We start from the raw sequence: 20471 nt of genomic DNA, 5'->3' as shown, positions 1-20471 counted from the left end.
GAGGATTTGAAGTCACTTATAGGCCAGACCAAGTAAATGCAACAGATTTTATTCCCTAAAGTGACAATCAACAAAGGTTAGACAAGATTTTACTTCCATCTATCATGGTGGGATTTGAATCCAAGTCTCTGGAATATTAGCTGAGGCATATAGATTACTATTCCCAATGACAATATACCCACTTCACCCAATCAGATTTAGGGCATTTAATGGAGAATAAATGGGTTTTAAATGCTGCAAAGTCAAGGGCAGTCTGGAGTGTGACAATGCATTAGGTTTTACCATTCTGTGGAAGGAGATTTGATTCTGATGTACACTGGTTCACTGCAGATAGCAGCTGTGTAACACAATCTCAAAGGCAGCTAGATAACTAAACTGAAAAAGTGTTCAATGTTATTTACTCGACAATACCAGGCTGCCAGAATGGAACAAAGACATTTTGTCCAGTACAGAACTAAGCCATGCATTTGAGACCAGCCAACCACGACAGCATAATTTGCGAACTGCTGTAATCACTTTTCACAACCAAAATACTGGCGGAGTCAAAAAACGAGTAACATCTAGTCACTGCTGTAGGAAACAATGGCCAGATATGCACAGTGGCAAAGCAAGATCCCATAACCAGCAAACATTTTATTCACAAGATAACCTGCTGCTTTGAAGAGGCGTTTAGGGGTTTTCCCTGGCGTGACATGTTCAGCCCTGGTCTAAAGTTACAAAGTGGTATTGTAGGATCACTTACGGTCAGACAGGGGATTGGACAGACAGAGATTCAGCTTTCCATCTCAGCCAAAAGGCAGCAAACTCCCCTGACAGTGCTGAGTTCCTTCGCCACTGTACTGGAAGTAGTATCAGCTGCATCACTTGGCACTTTAGTGGGTTTTGAACCTATGGCCTTCTGACAAGGCAGGCACGCTATACACTGAGCACAGCTGACTTCTGGTTTCAGTAATATCCACTGACTGAAAAGGGATTGTTCTCAGGGGAACTGTGAAAGCTGCATGTAGAAACCACTATTTGATAACAGTTATTTTGGGATAGGTGGTTGGTACGTGACCTCAGTCCCAACGAGAGATTGCCATTGACTACTGTGATATGGTTAAATAGGTTAACACAATGACGTTTCTACAATCTTTACATTTCTCATGTTTGGAAACCTTTACTGCTGCCAATAATGAGGCCCCTGCATTCACTAGTGCCAAGAACTGAGTCTGAAATCCCCTGACACTGAGAAAATACTATGTAGTGTCTAAATGCCTTTGCTGGGAAGAGATTAGGACCAGCACAGCTGGTATTAGCGATTGCAAAGTAATCTGAGGAAAAGCTGGTAGCTTTCAGGGAGGAATGATCATTCAGATTTTGACTTTTTGGTGGGGGTGCCTGCAGCAGCAATCTCCAACAAATGCTAGACTGTTATAACTGCAGCGTTTAGGAAAGAAAGGGAATAGTCATATGAAGGCCTGATTCTCCTCACTACCTCCTGATTCAGGGAGCAGAATATTTCAAATATACTTGTCTAGATCATTACACTCCATTCAGCATGAATGAAATTTTCAAGCTGTCACCTAGAACAACAGATTTTGTTATAACTGTGCCTCAAATCTTTGCACTATCCCTGTTAGAACTTAACTATGTGGATATCACAAGAGGACAAATAGACTGAGTTCTAATGGCCACTACAGCTGAATAGTCCTATCAGCATGGAAGAAAGTTAGGAAAAACAAAATATTAAAATACATTGTACTATGAACTGAACTGAACGGACTTAGGATCAGCTTTGCTCACCTGCTAGAGTGTAGTCCATGTCAAATCCAAAACATTTAATCTTCTCCATTGCCAAACTGCGGTTTACAAACACTCTGAAAAGAAGGAAAAACAAGTTCATTGCCACAAGGAAAAATGAAAGAAAAGGTAAGGCGGAAAATATAAATAAATAGTCAGCATAATCGAAATGCAATGAGAGAATGCCAGAAGAGTTGGGTGGGGAAAGAGAAGAAAGCACAGTAGTTCTGATTACCTAACCTTTCCCTGAGACAAGGTCAAAGCTAAAATATCAGGAACATGAAACAAGGTTGTTATAGATTAAAGGTTTATGCACTTTGAAAATAGGATTCTTGATTTGGCAAAAACGCTGTTTGATAACTTCTATTAAAATAATTGCTTGGTATTACAGAACATTGTTATAAGAAAAAGTCAACTTTTTTTGTCTCGCACTCATCAGGACTTGGGACCTTGATTCTAAAATCTTAGGAAGCAAACAGATGGTATAAAAATATGGTCCCAGTTGGTTGGACCATGATTTGCAAGGCGATACAACAGAAACTAATAATTATCAATATTAGTAGAAATTAAACTCTAAACAGACAAGTATATCAATTCATCAAGGCTTTGTCATGGGGAATGAAGCAGGAATTGACAATCTTTTTTAATCCTTTCTTCAAAGAAAAATGCTGCAGTATATAGGCAAATTCCTTTCACCAATAAAGGAAATGGATCATGCAGGTGAACATACATAGCCTCCACCACTTGCAAATTGATTCAGCAATAGCCTGACTACTTATATTAAATTGCCTTCTGGTGTAATCCTTAACAGAGCTGGGATTATTTGGTATATGCTGCTCTTTAGCAGAATCATACCTCATGTTGGACAAAGTTGCAAACAAGGGTTGGTTCAACATTCAGCGTAGTGGATTTCAATAAAACTAAATTTAAAACATTCAGTTAATTTTGCAGTGAGATTAATTTAATGTTTGCTGGAAACTACATACATTCATACATTGGATCCTTTGCTTTGTAAGAAATAAATAATCTGTTCACACTCAAATTTTTCATTCAGGAAAGTTTTATGAAAACAACTGTCCCCTCCCTCCTTTCCCCATCGCCAAATACTGATCAGTCTCTCTGCTTGATCAAAGTTAAACCAGCTAACTATAACTGACAGTTAATATTTCCTGCCACACCCTTATGCCAACCATGCCAAACTAATCCACACCTTCTTCTCATGCCATATAAATTACAGTACCCTTTCAAAGTTTGGTTTCTTGCCTCTCAGTCCTCATGAACACAAGACAAAAGTACATACACTTTGTATTTCTTTACAACAAGCTTTCACTTACTATCACTGATCAGGGATTGCTGTTTTTCCTAAAAAGCTATAGATATAGGGAAACCAGAAACTGAACTACCCATGAAAATGTTTCAACACGTTTCAGTTGAACTGTGCAGACTGGTAGAGGTTTAATTAAAAATTCAAAAATTATTAGAAGTCCCTCAAATTTGATACAGAACACATGACTATAGATTGTAAATTGTCAAGGACCCAGCTCCTATCCCAGTGGCACTATGATAGTTACAGATTCCAAACCCAAACATGACTCATTTAACTCGGCTTCCTCTTTGCTAACCAATCCTCTATTTGTACTATTATTTTACAGCTTCACTAAGACCTCCTATTATCAATAATATCAAAGATTCCTACACAATGAATTTTTAAAATCAATGCTCCACACTTACAGATTATTAAAACATGATTTCCCTTTCAGAGTACCTTGTTGGCTCTGACTGACTACATTAAGACTTTCTGGTATAACTAGATTAATGGTAGATTTCAGCACTGTCCCTATAACAAATGTTCTTTGAATTTGCCTGTGATTCTCTACAGTCAAACATTTTTGCATAAGGAGTTAACTTTACGATTTTCCAATCTGATGGGACTTGTCTAGAATCTAGATAAGTTACAACAAAAGTCATCTTCACAGCCACTTGTTTTAAGACCCTAGGATACAAACCATCAAGATCTTAGGATGTATCAATATTTCTCTAAACATTTCCTCAATACCCTTACCCTGGTGATTACAATTGGCTTGAATTCCTCCCTTTCTTTCACCTCTTGATTTATAAGTAATTATTTCTGGGATGCTGTGTTTTCTACAGTGAAACCCGATGAAATATCTAATCTGCACGGGTCAATGTGGCACTGGGCATTAGCATCATCTGCAAAGATATGAGAGGGTGGCGTAGACTTATTTGGCCAACATCAGATATCTGACTGGAAAATTTAATTCCTTTTTATATAACCAGCTCACAAATCCAAGTGAAACTTGGCTTTATGTTCCCAGACAGGGACTAATTCAGATGATGTATAATGCAGCAGCTAAAGGGGTTGCATGGTCTACTTCTACTACAAATCCCCAGGAACAGTTTGCAAATTTAAATTCAGATGAAAAGGTCAAAAACACTTTTATCAGGTGTTTGACTTTACAAAGGATTAACTAAATTGCATACCAATCACAAATAAAGCCGAACTCACTTCACAACTTTACAAATTGCACTTCTGAAATTTCTGAAGTTTGCTCATTTTTGATAAAATTCTGAAGGGCATGTTACAACATGTAATTAGAACCAGGAAGTTTCAAGATTCTGCTGAAAGTTCACAACCTGAAACGTTAATTCTGTTTGTGTGTGTGTACTTCCAGCATTTCCTGCATTCAGTTTCAGAATTTTCCTGTGATGTGGAGAAATGTGGAAAATTGTATGTGGATAAATAACTGTTCTCAGATAGGATTCCAGTAGTAGTGTTACAAATTGCCCAATCCACAAGGCAGAAAGGGGCAAGGGATCCACATCACTACTCAGGAAACCATGTAAGCCAGTGAATTCATGCATGTTAGAAAGACCACTTGGTTGTGGTGTCCTCCACCTGGTATTCAGATTCACCACAGTTTCCAGCAGTCATGCCCTTATCAGAGAGGGAATTATGGGTGAACAACAATGCATTTTCATATCAACTCAATAGGTTGTCCCTCCTATGTCACAAATCAAGCTATTTACCTTTAAGCATCCAGATTTAAACCTGTTCAATCTCAGCAATAACACGTTCAGATTCAAGCAGCTCGTTAAATGGCTGACTGCAATCTGATACAAACATACCTGACCATGCATACTCTCCTTGTTCAAAGTTGATTTAGTCCAGATCACATTCAAGAGCCAAGCTGTTTAGCAATCTCAATACTGACACTTAAGAAAATAATAAGCAGCCGATAGACTTTAATGTGTTGCTTCATCTCTCACGATATTGACAGCCCAAACTTATGTCAGAATGTTGTTAAATGCAGCCCAGAGCTTTAAACTGATATATTGCTTAAAGCCCACATACTCTTCAATACCCTTCTTGTGCCTAGCTGGCTATATTGTTTAATTTTACAGATACTTTTAAAATGTGCTTAGTCGAGCTTGAAACCTTAATTATGTGCAACTAACTCTACAAGACAGCAAAATACCTAGTCCTAACCATCTGGATGGACTTTCTCAACTGCCCCACCCGTCTCAGTTACTTGCATTTCCTCAATATCTAGACCCTTGAGTAAGCCCTTCAAGTGTAAAATTCACTGCTACATACCGGTGGTAAGCCTCACGTCGGTATTTCTTCATGGTGCTACCGTCCATGGTCCCAGAAAGGTCAGCATTGAGTTTCTCACTCCACGAGCACATACTTGCTTCAGTAATCTGAGTGAAGAGAGTGACAAAACGTCATTCCATAGCAGAAATACTACCAAATGTTTCAGGTCTAACTCCATGGAGTAAACTTGAGCATCAGCTGGTATTGAAGGAAATAATGCTTCTGCAATCTTTATAAAAGCTTAACCCAGTGACAAAGGTCACTATTGAACACAGTCTCCAGTATAAAACACCAACCTTCTGAAAACTCGCTAGCTACCTCCCCTTTAAAAGGCAGCAAGTGTTTTGCTTTGAGGATAACTTTTCAGATTATTGGTAATATAAACAACGGTCAGATGAGCTAAGACATAGGAGCAGAGGTAGGCCATAAGCTCAAGTCTGCCTCGACATTCAATGAGATTATGCTCCCACATTTTCTCTATAGCCTTCAATTTCCTTAGGGATTAAGACTCTGTCCATTTCAGCCAAACAGATCAGTGTCACATATGTTAGTCAGCTTTTATTTCATGAAACATAGATGTTGGGTGGGCGAACAATTATTGCCCATCACTAATTTCACTAGAAAAGGTGGTATGCTATCTTCTTGAACTACTGCAGTCCATTTAGGATGAGAAGGTGTCAGCAGCAGAGAGCTATGCTCAGTGCAGTTAGGAAAGGAGTTCCAAGACAGAGAAGGGCAAAAGAGTTCTCAAACTGTATTCAGGAAAATAGTTTACACAGTAGGTTTCCAGTGCAATTATAAAGGAGACATTGCTGCAATCAGTGTGCACCAGGCTGGATGCACAGTTGAGATCAAACTGCAGTAGGTTCCTTTCATCTGAATTGTTTTAATAGTACATCCAGTTAAAAAGCCAGTTGTCTACCCCTAAAACTTATACCCTCAGAGCTCTGACCATTTGCCAGTTATTTCCTGCCCCTCTTTTCAGGTGCAGGAGCACCTGAAACTAGCAAGAGAAGAATGACTTGGCCAAACAAAGGTACTCACTAATTACAAGCAGCAATTAGAAAAAAAAAGTGTATTTGAGAAACATCAAGGAATTTCACATTTCATTATATTCATTGCCTGGAAAAAAGCATAAATTCATACAAAATGGCATCAGATCAGAAAGACTAGCAAAAGAATCCAAATGAATCACTTGAAAATTCACAAAAATAAGCTAAGTTTAGACTCACACATAAAATACTTCTGATAAATGACCAGCTAATTATGTTTTGGTGTTGGCTAAGATACCAAGACAACTCCCTGTTTAAATAATGTCCTGGATCTTCAACATCCACCAGAACAACCAATTGGTGACTCCATTTAAAGCAAAGTTATTTCTTCAGTCCTGGTCTGTAGCATAAGTTAAATTAAATCTTGGGACAAGTTGAAATGGAATAACATTTTGATTTAGCTGATAGCCAAATGTAGTGTGCTCGGTTGATGACAATCCGCTTTAACTCAAATCAGTACTAGCATTAACCATTTGTTTCACTACTCACCTTCAATAAAGTCAATGGATCTTAAGTATTCACTGGAACTGATCAATGAGTTTCAGCATCTCATCTGAAAAACCAGCAGCTCACTCAAATGCCCTAATTTGTCTGCTAAAGTCTTGCACCAGGCTTTAATTCATAGCCTTCAGAAAAAAAAGAGGCCAAATGGTCATTGTATAACATTGAATAGCTTCATACAGTAAAAACCACATCTAGTGTATATATAAATGCTAGGAAAGCATTTATTCCCATTGTTAATTGCCCAATCACATCGTTGTGGGTCTGGAATCACACATAGGCCAGACAAGGCTAGGATGGCAGTTTCCTTCCCTAAAGGAGAGTAGTGAACCAGATGGGTTTTTCTGACAAACAACAATAGATTTGTAGTCATTATTACACCCATAATTTCAAACTTTATTGAATTCAAATTCCACCATCTGCTGTCAGGGGATTCGAACCCAGGTTCCCAGAACATTGGCTATCTCTCTGAATCAACAATCCTGCAATAATCCCACACATCTAGATTATCTATGAACATCAGCACCCAAAGCAGCTTGCACACAACGTGATACAAAATTAAATATCCACATATTTAATTACATGTCTCCCAATGGCTCAAATATCAGCTTCTCATCAAACATGAGCTCAATGTACTCACTCATGTTACCAACTTCTAGTAAACTGTCAACAGATCGTTCCCCACTAAGATACATGATCTCCAGAACACATCCTTCACTCACAACACAAGCTTAGCACAAACGTTCAATGAGAATTTGCAGGTACAGTTGGTTGTGTATGTAAGGTTAACTGTAATGTTCTGCCCGGCCTTCAGAATAGAGAATACCAAGAGTGTTTTTTTTTTGCCTGCTCTTGTCACTGTTAAAACTCAAAATAAAAGGGACAGGGGCAAATAATTCAAAATGATTGAGTGACAGGAAACAGCGGGTGTATGGTTGTTTTTTGGGCTGAAGCTAGAGTTATAGTACAGGTCCCTAGATGTCAATGTTGTGACTTTGGCTTTTCTTGATGTATATTAAATAACCTAGACCTTCATGCACATAGTGCAATTTACAATTTGTGGACAAGTATCCTGAATAATGAGAAGGATCGTGTAGATTTTCAAAAGGACAGACAGGATGGTGGAATGGGCTGACAAATGGCAGCTGAAATTGACTGCAGAAAAGTGGGAAGAGAATCATTTTGGAAGGAAGGACATAAACAGATAATAAACAGTAAAGGGCACCATTCTAAGCGGGATGCAAAGGTAGAGGAACCTAGGTGTAGATGTGCATAAGTCATTTGAAAATGGCCAGACAGGTTGAGACATCAGTTAATAAAGCTTACATCATCTTAGGCTTTATCAATTGGAATATAGAGTACAAAAGCAAGGAATGATGCTAAACTTTTATAAAACACCTGTGCGATCTAAACCAAAGCATTATGGCCAGCCCTGAGCATCACACATTAGAAAGGGTGTGACAGCCAGAGACAAGTACAGAAATGATTCAAAAGGAACGGTTACAGGGATAAGGAATTTCAGGTATAGAGATAAATTGGAGAGTTGTACGCAGGTTAAAAATGAAGTGCTGAAAAGAAACTCAGCAGATCTGGCCATACCTGTGGAGACAGGAGTAGCATTAATGCTTAGAGTCCAATATGACTCTTCTTCTTAGTAGAGAAGACACTTGATAGAGATATTCAAAATAACAAATATGAAGGGAGAAAATGTTCTCATTGATGCAAGATCCAGAATCAGAGATCAAAGATTTGAGGTAATTGGCAAAGAAGCAATGGAGACACCAGGGAAAAAAAAAAGGTTTTCAGTGAATGGTAAGGGCCTAGAATATGTGGCCTAAACGTAAAGACAACGTGAATGAAGACTTTCAAAAAGAAATTGAAACCATTATCTGAAAAAGAAAAAAAAATCTGTAGGGCAATGGGTAAAAAGCAGAATGGAGACATGAGCGAAATTGCTCCTTCTGAAAATATATTGCTGTCATGGCAATCACTCATTAACAAGTGTGACTGTCCACCTTTTTATTCTAATTTCCACTAATACCACATCACCAGTCTTGTGTTCTGTCAATCCTTGCATTGCTGATGAGGCTGTGAACACAGACATGACAGGCTGAATGGCCTCTTAAATGTAACCATTCCATGACAAATGAACAATACAAAGCCTTGTTAGTTCTGAACTGGAAGGCCTTGGAGAAAGTGCAATGTTATCATACCAGAATGATTGCTAGAGTCCAGGAGTTAAATTATGGATCACACAAACCAGGATTGTACTCCCTGGAAGTTAGAATATTAAGGGTAGGCACTGATCAAAGTTCAAAACATTAATATAAACAGATACGGCAAAAGAGGAGAAATTTCTTGCACCAACTGGGGAGTCTAGGAGCATGGGCAGAGCGTAAAAATTAGAGACTGAACTTAGAGTGAAATAAGAAAACTTTGGCACGCCAAAGGTGGTAGAGGTTTGGAACTCTCCTCCACAAATGGCAATTGATTCAAGATCGAAATTAACTTTAATGAGATTGAAAAATTTGCTAATGGGACAAAGGCGGAGAGATATGGTATGACCCCATTGATCAGGCTTGAATGGCTAAACAGTTTCCTTTTGTTTCTATGTTCCTACAGGAATCCCCTTACAAGATGACTCCCAAGCAAAAGCTGAAGGTAAACTACTTCAGGTCATTGCCAAAAGGCCAATGGTAAACTGCTATCACACAGCAAAAGGCAGAGGATAAGGATAAAATAAACCAGAAAATCTATTTGCACAAATCAGCCAGTAGGCTATTTGAAGGCATCAATCTCATTTGTGACAGAACAAACAGAGGGGTCAGGAAAACTAGTTATTTATTAATGTATCATAGTGGTTTGTCAGAAATGTGCAACATTGGAAGCAGAGAAAAGAAGAATCGATTATTGCAGCAGCAGAAATTTTTCTAGAACAAAAAGAATTGAAGGATTCCCTTATGGAGACCATTAAAATTAAGCAAGAGTTTGATAGGATAGTTCAATAAAAGATGGCTCCACTTCTGGAGGGAATGAAAATTTGCTGACATTAATAGCCATGCTTATTTTAAAAGAAAGGATCAGAATTTTACAAGAGTGGTAAGAATGTGGAACCACCACCATAGTGTGAAAAAGGAAGTAAATCAAATTAAGAAAGGAATAGAAAGATACACCTCTTTTAGGCATACAACCTTCTGCAATAGTATTCCTCAGATTCCTAATTTAATCACGTCAACTGCTGTGATCAAAGCTCTGAAATTCCCTCCACTGTACTGTACTTCAAGATGTAGTTAAAAACATGTTTGAACAAACTTTTATAGTCACCTGGCCCAATATTGCCTTTTGTGATTTGGAAACCAATTTTGTGTGATAACTCATGATGCACTTTGGGTCATTTTATTGCAAGAAAAGGCAAAATTAAAAATACATGTCAGAATTGCTGCTGATAGAGTGATATGAAGTATACTCACAAAAGGATAATGTGGAATACAAATACTGGTAGATACCAGTTGAGCCAAAATCTGTCATAAATGCTGTGTAATTCTAGGTGCATTTGGTAAAAATCAAAATTTAAAATAGCTTGATGAAGTGGAGAAGACAAATCAGAAAGCTCCTATGGAGAGAAAACGCAGGACCAAACCTTTCTATGCCATAAAATCCAAAACTACATGACTGGAATTAACTATCAAAGTGGAGTGATAAAATTACGCATAGTCTGATTGCATGGTGGAGCAAGCTCAAGTGACCAGGTGGCCCACTTCTGCTCCTATTTTGCATGTTTACATAGCAGGTAATTAGTCCCCTCTCACCATTGTTTTTCTTTATTCTTTCAATGGATGTGGACATCACTGGCAAAGCCAGCTTTTGGTGCCCATCATCAACTGTTATTTGGTTGGAACTGAGAAATAGGAAAGAGATGACCACCTTATTGGGATTGTATTATAGAACCTCATCCCCCCCACCCCACCCCACCCCCCCACCACCACCCACCCACCCGCCCACCCCCACCCACCCACCCACCCACCCCCCCACCACCCCACCCCACCACCCCCCCCACCCCCCCACCCCCCCCACCACCCCACCCCCCCCCACCCCCCACATCTCTAATGACACTACGATTAGCTTGCTGGGCCATTTCAGAGGCAGTTAGGACTGTTTTGGATCTAGAGTCACATGTAAACCAGACCGGAGGACAGCAGATTTTCATCCCTTAATCTAAAGGCCTTTAATAAATCAGATGGACTTTTTGAAAAACGGATTATAGTTCTCTGGTCACCATTAACAGGAGACCGTCTTTATAATCCGGATTTATTTAATTGAATAAAAATTCCATCAACTACCACAGTGCATTGCAAACGCATGTTACAGAACATTAATTTGGACCTCTGGACTACTGGTCCAGAGACCTTACCACCATACACCTTCTCCACAAACAATCCCAGCAATGGTATTAAATGTACAGTAGAGCTCCCCCTACTCTTAAATAGAAAGTAAAACGCCCACAATATTGCCTCCATCAAATACTACTAGGTTTAGTACCCCACAAGGTTAAATACATAGTCAAGCTTCCTCTACACTTAAAAACGAAAGATGAGCTTCGTCTACATCGTGCCCATCAAATCCCCCGACAGGTACAATATTGACTTAGATACACCAGCGTTCCCACATACCAGAAAGTTCACCCACAAAAGAAAACAGCTTTTGTGGTGTTTGTTTTTATTTTCTACAACAGAAAACAGCAACACCCTAAAAAAGGCAAAATAGAATTTGCTTTTGAGAGATGACCTGTTCCAGAAAACAGCTGCAAACTCAGATGCTTTGTCAGAAGGATTAAATCGTCAGCGATCCGGACAGACAGCCTCACATTGAAATTGAAGCTTGGTTTCAAAAAAAAAAGCAGGAATCAGGAATGTTCCTGTTTAAAATTGGAGATTGGTGCACAGTTAGCTGGGGCAGCAGATTATAAATGAGTAGCACACTGGAAGTGAGGGGAGAAACCAGGAGAGGATCAGTTTTTGATAGTTATCCAATAATACATGCAGAATATAGTTTTGAAAGTGCACAAGATTAGACTCTGCTGTGGTCTCAGGCTCATGCATGAACAGTATAGAAATTCATTGTCTAGACTCAGAGATATTGACTGACAACTCAGGTTAAGAACTCAGACTTGCTGTTACGTTTAAAACCCATATTCCAACATCAGATAGCATCTCAAGACATGGGGAGCTTAGAGGAAACTCAAGGACAAAACCTGTAACCAGATTTTTCACATGTCTCACACCTTCTAAAAATAGAAATCTAAAAAAAAAAGGAAAGCACTGCTACAATTCTAAAATCTGGGTCATGAAATTCCACTCCTCAAAGCACAAGGACATTAGCAGCGTGCTCAATGACAAAGGAAATATGAGACAAGTACAGAAAGGCACATCTGACTAAGATGGAAGCTCTAAGTTTTATCTCCACTAATAATACACACATGAAATATTACACACACTCCCATGAAATTCTGGCCTGTTTTTGTATACATTGTGTAGGCTCTTCCTTCCCAGTTTCTAGGCTCCTACAGGGTTATTCTGATTTTGTGTATTTTAGTTGTCTATTGTACATCTCACCATCATGGAAACAAAAACAGGGAAAGATATGGAACAGCATTCCCCAAACAACAATCAGTTTACACAATTGCAGAAAGTTTTAAAAAACTCTCATATTACAAGTTTTAAAGATAAAAACACAACAGTATTCTTTGAGTAAAATGGAGAAACCTTTCTGGATTTTGCTGATAGAAGGAACCAAGGTACAGGGTAGGTCAGTCAGGCCGTCTAGATTACTCCATCATTCAACTAGATCATGGTTGATCATCCATATCAAAGTCACTTTCCCTATCACCATTTTCCTTGATGTAGTTAGAAATTGATATGTTTGTAGATGTCATCTTCAATATATTCAAAAATTTGAGTCGCTGTGGCTCTTTGGGGCATAGGATTCCAAAGATACATCTGCCCGAGTGGAGAAAATCCCCCTCATCTTAGTCTCCAACAGCCTGTTTCTTCCTGAGTCAGTGTCGGTGTCTCCTGGTTACAGACACTCCATCTCCATACTCATACTCATGTGATTTTTTGGTTCATGGCATTACAAGCATAGTTGTTATACTCATAAGGGGCAAGGGTATTAACCTTTGTCCACCTCAAAATGATCCAGGAGCACAAGTTTACCAAGCAATTATTAAAAGAATCAGACTTTGCATGCATCTACTGTTGTTATTAATATATAAGCGCCATTGCTGTTTCTCACAATCACCTCCCCACCCCAAGGCATTCTATCTGTTGTCAAAGACCATGAATGGCAATATCCACCTAGCTTAACTGCTAGGCACTTCGCCCTAAACACACTTTTATGCAACAGTTCATGACACATTCCAAGCCTTTGAAAGTCGGAATTAGGACTGATTCAACAGAATCAAACCCACATCTTCTGACTGAAAGCCAGATCAATCTAAAAATTGAAGCCTTAAAAAGGAATTTATTAAGAGTTATTAAGCATGTTAACCAAAACAATTTTTAACAAACAGTTTAAAATCAATACTTTTTAAAATATTTATGTCACAAGCCCACAACCGCGCACACAATCCTCCAGTTGTGTTTTACGGCTCTATACGATGGCTAGACATATTTTACTTCTTATATTCGAATACTGTTGTAATAAAGGCCAATGTATTATTTATTCTCTAGTTGCTTGTTGAATCTATATATTAACTTTCAGCAATGTGAAAATAGACAAGTCCCCTGGACCGGATGGGATCTATCCTAGGATCCTCTAGGAAGCATTGGAAGAGATTGCCGAGCCTTTGGCATTGATCTTCAAATCATCATTGTCTACAGTAATAGTGCCTGAGGACTGGAGGATAGCAAATGTGGTTCCCTTATTCAAAAAGGGTAGTAGAGACAGCCCTGGTAATTACAGACCAGTGAGTCTCACTTCAGTTGTTGGTAAAGTATTGGAAAAGGTTATAAGAGATAGGATTTATAACCATCTAGAAAAGAATAATCTGATCAGGGACAGTCAGCACAGTTTTGTGAAGGGGAAGCCGTGCCTAACGAATCTTGTTGACTTTTTTGGCAAAGTGACCAAATAGGTAGATGAGAATAAACCAGGTGGTGTATATGGATTTCAGCAAGGCATTCGATAAGGTTCCCCACAGTAGGCTATTATACAAAATGTGGAGGAATGGGATTGTGCGAGACATAGCAGTTTGGATCAGTAATTGGCTTGCTGAAAGAAAACAGAGGGTTGTAGTTGATGGAACATGTTCATCTTGGAGTCCAGTTACTCGCGGTGTACCACAAGGGTCAGTGTTGAGTCCACTGCTGTTCGTCATTTTTATAGATGACCTGGATGAGGGCTTAGAAGGGTGGGTTAGTAAATTTGCAGACAACACTAAGGTCAGTGGAGTTGTGGATAGTGACAAAGGATGTAGTAGGTTGCAGAGAGACATAGACAGGATGCAGAGCTGGGCTGAGAGGTGGCAAATGGAGTTCAATGTGGACAAATGTGAGATGATGCACTTTGGATGGAGTAATCGGAATGCAAAGTACTGGGCTAATGGCAAGATTCTTGGAATGCAGATGAGCAGAGAGATCTCGGTGTCCTTGTACACAGATCCCTAAAAGTTGCCACCCAGATTGACAGGGTTGTTAAGAAGGCATACTGTGTTTTGGGCTTTATTAATAGAGGGATTCATTTCCGGAATCAAGAGGTTATGCTGCAGCTGTACAAAGCTCTGGTACGGCCACACTTGGAGTATTGTGAACAGTTCTGATCACCGCATTATAAGAAGAATGTAGGAGCTTTGGAAAGGTGCGGAGGAGATTTACTAGGATGTTGCCTGGTATGGAAAGAATGTCTTACAAGGAAAGGCTGAAGGCCTGGAGGCTGTTCTCGTTAGAGAGAAGAAGGTTGAGAGATGATTGAATAGAGACATACAAGATAGTCAGAGGGTTAGATAGGGTGGACAGGGAGAGCCTTTTTCCAAGTATGGGGACAGCAAACACGAGGGGACACAACTTTAAAGTGAGGGGAGATAGATATACGACAGATGTCAAAGGTAGTTTCTTTACTTAGAGTAGTAAGGGTATGGAATGCTTTGCCTGCAACGGTAGTAGATTCGCCAAGTTTAAACCTCCTTCGAATCTCCCACTTCCAAAAAAAAAGCTGTATTCCTCATGAAGGGCTTATGCCCAAAATGTCGATTTTCCTGCTCCTCAGATGCTGCCTGGCCTGCTGTGTTTTTCCAGCACCACATTTTTCAACTCTGGTACTCCAGCATCTGCAATCCTCACTTTCTCCTAGTCACTGATTTATTGTCCGCTTCCAAGTGCCCTTCAACTGAGTGGAGTGCTCAGCCATTTGAGGTGTGTTAAGAATCACCACATTGCTGAGAGTCTGGGGTGACATGTAGGCTCGGCTCAGGAGAATGGCAGATTTCCTTCCCTAAAAGGACATTATTGTACCAGACATTCACTGACAATGGTTTTATAATAATTATCACCAAAACTGGTTTCTAAAATCCCAGACTATTTTTTTTTAATTAAATGTAAATGTCATCATATTCTAGGGGTTCCATGAAATCCTAGCATAAAGATTATCTTAATTAACTGGAAGCAGGCCTTCAACCCATCGGGTCCACACCAGCCCACCAAATAGCAAAGCATCCTGACCCAACCCCCTACCCTATCCCTGAAACCTGCAGTTTGCAGGGCTAATTCAACTAGCCAGCACATCCCTGAACATTATGCTCAATTTACTGTGGCCAATCCAACTAACCTACACTTTGGACAGTGAGATGAAATCAGAGCACCTACACTGCTTTGTATAGAAGTGTAAACCATAAAAGGAAGAGATGACAACTTTTGCTCCACAACAGACAGGGCAGCTGTGAATAGGTGATCATCTGTTAGGCAAGTATATCAGCATACAGAGGTGTGTGTGTGTGTGTGTGTGTGTGCGCGCGCGCATCAAAGTAAAGTTCAATTTGTGGGCATTGCAAGTTGGGCTATCTTCCTAAACTGCTGATATCATGCTTGTTAGACCATTTCAGAAGGTGGGTAAGATTCAGCAATGCTCCAATGGTACTGGAATCATACGTCACCCAGGAAAGCAGATTTTTATCTATATATAGCTCCTTTTAGTGGTACTCAGAACAGAATGACATCAACACTATTCTGGATTGTGACACTTGCCCACAATAGAATTACATAGTAAGTAAACTATGCAAGTGCCGTATTAAGGCTACAAACCCTCAACTGACAATAAGCGATCTAAAAGCCTCAAGGGCATATGATGTGTCATTATTTATAGCTCTTTCATTACTCTCCTCAAAGTATTAATTATGCCATATCAATGAAATGTTTATTGTGCTGTAATGTCAATTCCTCTGGAAACCTCTCCACTCCCTGTGCAGTACACTTTGTACACTATCCATTAACTGCCACTATTGAACCTCAGGCAATTAGCAGTAATGCAGTCTGAGCTGATGCTCCTCTGCACCGTGTCAAGGAACACACACTCCTTAGCTCCGTGAAACTCTGCAATGCAGATCTACAGTGGCTACTTCGGATTAGGGGATCAGCTCATGATGGCTGGCCTCTGGCAGTCCTTCTTCTGAGAGCAAAGCTGTATACAATCACCTAGATTAGAAAACCATGACTGGTGAGTCACAGATCCAAAACTATGATGTCCCACACACAGACTACGCTACCATTTTACCTTCTGATCAAGACCCAAAAAACATGTGAATGACCTCAAACCCAAATTTCGAGAAAACCTGCTGGTCCTTGCGTTAAAATTTTTGATTCAGAGAAAAGATCAGCCTACTCATTAAGAATAAGGATGATCTTAATTAACTGCATTCAACTTTTATCGCTCTCAGCTTCCATGTCCACAGCAGTTAGCACTGCCACCTCAGCACCAGAGATCAAGATTGGCTTAAGCCTTAGATGACAGTCTGTGAATTTCACACATTACCTCTGTGCCTGCGTAGGTTTTGGTCAGATGCCCCGGATTTCCTCCAAAGATGTGCAGGTTCAGTGAATTGGCATGCTAAATTGTCAATAGTGTCCAGGGACATGTAGGCTTGGTGGATTAGCCATGGTAAATATAGGATTGCAGGTATTAGAGGAGGGGTGGGGTTGAAGTTGGGTGGGATGCTCTTTGGAGGGTCAGTGTGGATCAATGCGCTGAATAGCTTCTTTCTGCTTTGTAGGGATTATATGATTCTATCCACTAGTTATTTTTAACACTTGGTGCTGTCAACACTGACACGGGTAAAGTTTCACTGGAGCCCAGATCACGATAAATCAAGAATAAGGGCCCAGAGGAGAACTGAATTCTGTGTTTACCTAACATGCCCATTGGACAATCTTTGTTGTAAAGTTAATCTTTCCCAGATAAGGACTGCACAAACAAATTAACTGAATGGGAAGCATTTGGCAGCATTTTGCGACCTAAAGAAATGCAAGATCTTTGTCACATGCAGAAACCCTGAGCCAACGTTTAACCGCTCTCACCTTATCTGATCACCCAGAGACTAGCACACACTAGGGCTCAAACCCACGACCTTCCTTAGTTCATACATTTCAGTAACACACTGAACACAACGAAAGACCTCATGGATCATTTTCTCCATTAATTGTAAAGTGTCTATATATTTGGCCAAACTCGCATTTATTGTCCATTGCTAGTTACCTTTCAAAAGTTAGTAGGTTAGCTCAGAATGATTAATAAGGGACTGAATCATATATGGGTCAGATTTGATAAAGGACAGCTGGCTTTCTCCCTGAAATCTCATCAACCAAACAACTAGGTTTTGATGACAATGACAACTTTCATGGTCATGATTACCGAGACCAACATTTTCTTAACAGAATTCAAATTCTTGAGGCTACCAAAGCAGTTGATGGAATTGAAATGCACATAAATCTGTAATATAAAACCAGTTTCCCAATCACCAATGCTGAATTCATCACTGTGTTGTAAAACCCGAATGGTTCACAGATGTCCTTTAGGGAACAAAATCTGTCATTACCTAGTCTCCCCTACATGAGACTACAGATCAATAACACTATCACTGACTCCTAAACACTGTTTGAAATGGTCAAGCAAACCATTCAGTTCAAGGACAATTGAGGAAGTCAACAAATGGCAGCCTTGCAGTCATGTCCACATCTTATAAAACAAAAAATTCTCAAAATGTCACATTTGAGAGTTAAGCTCAAGCAGTTACTGATCCAGTTATAGAACAACCACAGTTAAAATATCAACAAAAAACAATTTAAATGTATATTTTATTCAGCATACCCCAAGCTCCAGCAGTACATCAAGTGTAGAGTTAGCCACTGCACAAGATCGTCTTCCAACTTCAAATTCAGGATCAGGTGAGAGAACAGCTTCTGACTGCTTCCAAACTGTACCACAGTGCAATGAGAAAATCTCTGGAGAGGAGTGGAGTGAAGTACAGATTTTACAAAGAGATTTAGCTGTGAGGCAGATCTGAGTAGGTGACACAGGAACTTTTTCCTTCTAAAATTACTTTAACCCCCCCCCCCCCTCAGTGACAGGGATAGGAAAGTACGTGCACGTCCCCCTACTCCCCTCAGTATGAGGGATGCAGGGGGGACAGAGCCATTGGATTGAGGAGGGGAAGAGACAGATGCTATTCCTCAGTCTGGGGGAGGGAGGACTGAGCACATCGACAAACCCCCTGACACTGGATCGGATCGGGGTGGGGGGGGGGGGGGAGGGAGGGGTACTCAGTCCATGGAAACCGCAACCCCCCCCCCGCCCCGCCCCGCCCCGCCCCTAGACCCAACGGTACCCCCCACCCCATCCACCCCTTCCCCTGGCTTCACCCCGGGCCCGCAGCCTGAGTGACTGACCGGCGGACGGTGAGGCAGTGCGGGGCGTCTGAGGGCGGGCGGGAACCGGCAGCAGATGGAGCCAGGATTGGACACCCCAGACTCGAAGAGAAGTGCCCCAGCAGTCGCGCAGTACCTCCTCACTCGGGAAGGAGGGTGAAGGGACAGCGATCTCCCTCCGGTCTCCGGTCCCCGGTCCCCGGTCTCTCTCTCTCTCTCCCCCCGAATCCCGCCTGTCACTCACCCGCTCGAGCAGCGAAAAAGCGGCCGTCACTGCGCATGCACAGGCTCGGGGGCGCGGCATGGTGACGTCACCAGGACCGCATCGGAAGGAAGATGATTTAAAGACACAGGCCCCCATTCCCGGTAAAGGATTTAAAGACACAGACCCCTATTCCCCCCGTGAACGATTTAAAGACACAGGCCCCCATTCCCGGTAAAGGATTTAAAGACACAGACCCCTATTCCCCCCGTGAACGATTTAAAGACACAGGCCCCCATTCCCGGTAAAGGATTTAAAGACACAGGCCCTATTCCCCCGTGAACGATTTAAAAACACAGGCCCCCATTCCCGGTAAAGGATTTAAAGACACAGGCCCCCATTCCCCGTGAAGGATTTAAAGACACAGGCCCCCATTCCCCGTGAACAATTTAAAGATACAGGCCCCCATTCCCAGTAAAGGATTTAAAGACACAGGCCCCCATTCCCAGTAAAGGATTTAAAGACACAGGCCCCCATTCCCCGTGAACGATTTAAAGACACAGGCCCCCATTCCCGGTAAAGGATTTAAAGACACAGGCCCCCATTCCCCGTGAACAATTTAAAGATACAGGCCCCCATTCCCAGTAAAGGATTTAAAGACACAGGCCCCCATTCCCGGTAAAGGATTTAAAGACACAGGCCCCCATTCCCCGTGAAGGATTTAAAGACACAGGCCCCCATTCCCGGTAAAGGATTTAAAGACACAGGCCCCCATTCCCCGTGAAGAATTTAATAACACTGGCCCCCATTCTCCGTGAAGGATTTAAAGACACAGGCCCCCATTCCCAGTAAAGGATTTAAAGACACGGGCCCCAAATCCCTGTGAAGGATTTAAAGACACAGACCCCCATTCCAAATGAAGAATTTAAAGATACATGCCCCCCATACCCAGTGATAGATTTGAAGACACTGCTCTTCCCCCGCCCCATTCCCTGTAAAGGATTTAAAAACACAGGCCCCAATTCCAAGTGGAGGTTTGAAGGATGCAGGCCCCATTCCCTGTAAAGGATTTAAAGACACAGGCCCCAAATCCCTGTGAAGGATTTAAAGTAACAGGCTACCATTCCCAGTGAAGAATTTGAAGACACAGGCCCCCATTCCCAACGAAAAATTTAAAGATACATGCCCTCCATTCCCAGTGAAGGACTTAAAGACACAAGCCCCCTCCCCCCCCACTATCCAGTGAAGTATTTGAAGTAGTTGAAGACCCAGACCCTCTTTGCTGGTGGAGAATTTAAAGATGCATGGCCACATTCCCTGTGAAGGATTTAAAGACATGTGCCCCCATTCCCTATGATGAGCTTAAGGATACAGGCCCACATTCTCTGCCAAGGATTTAAAGGCACAGG

At 41.0% G+C, this 20471-nt stretch overlaps 1 protein-coding gene across 3 annotated transcripts in view; it reads right to left on the bottom strand.

Moving 5' to 3' along the window:
- nt5c2a (5'-nucleotidase, cytosolic IIa) overlaps positions 1-19131 on the bottom strand; it is a 70797-nt gene extending 51666 nt beyond the window's left edge. The window contains exons 1-4 of one of the 3 annotated variants that reach the window (XM_060842159.1): positions 19105-19131; positions 18304-18437; positions 5399-5505; positions 1786-1859 (exon numbers count right to left, since the gene is read on the bottom strand). In XM_060842159.1, the coding sequence (XP_060698142.1) occupies positions 1786-1859; positions 5399-5490 (166 nt within the window). In that variant the 5' untranslated portion in view covers positions 5491-5505; positions 18304-18437; positions 19105-19131. The other 2 variants (XM_060842158.1, XM_060842160.1) reach the window with 2 other exon arrangements.
- Positions 19132-20471: the final 1340 nt, after the last annotated feature.

Source organism: Hemiscyllium ocellatum, chromosome 22, assembly GCF_020745735.1.
Source record: "Hemiscyllium ocellatum isolate sHemOce1 chromosome 22, sHemOce1.pat.X.cur, whole genome shotgun sequence".
Classification (NCBI taxonomy): domain Eukaryota; kingdom Metazoa; phylum Chordata; class Chondrichthyes; order Orectolobiformes; family Hemiscylliidae; genus Hemiscyllium; species Hemiscyllium ocellatum.
Note: the sequence above shows the minus strand (reverse complement) of the source record. Positions and strands in the feature narration are given on the sequence as shown.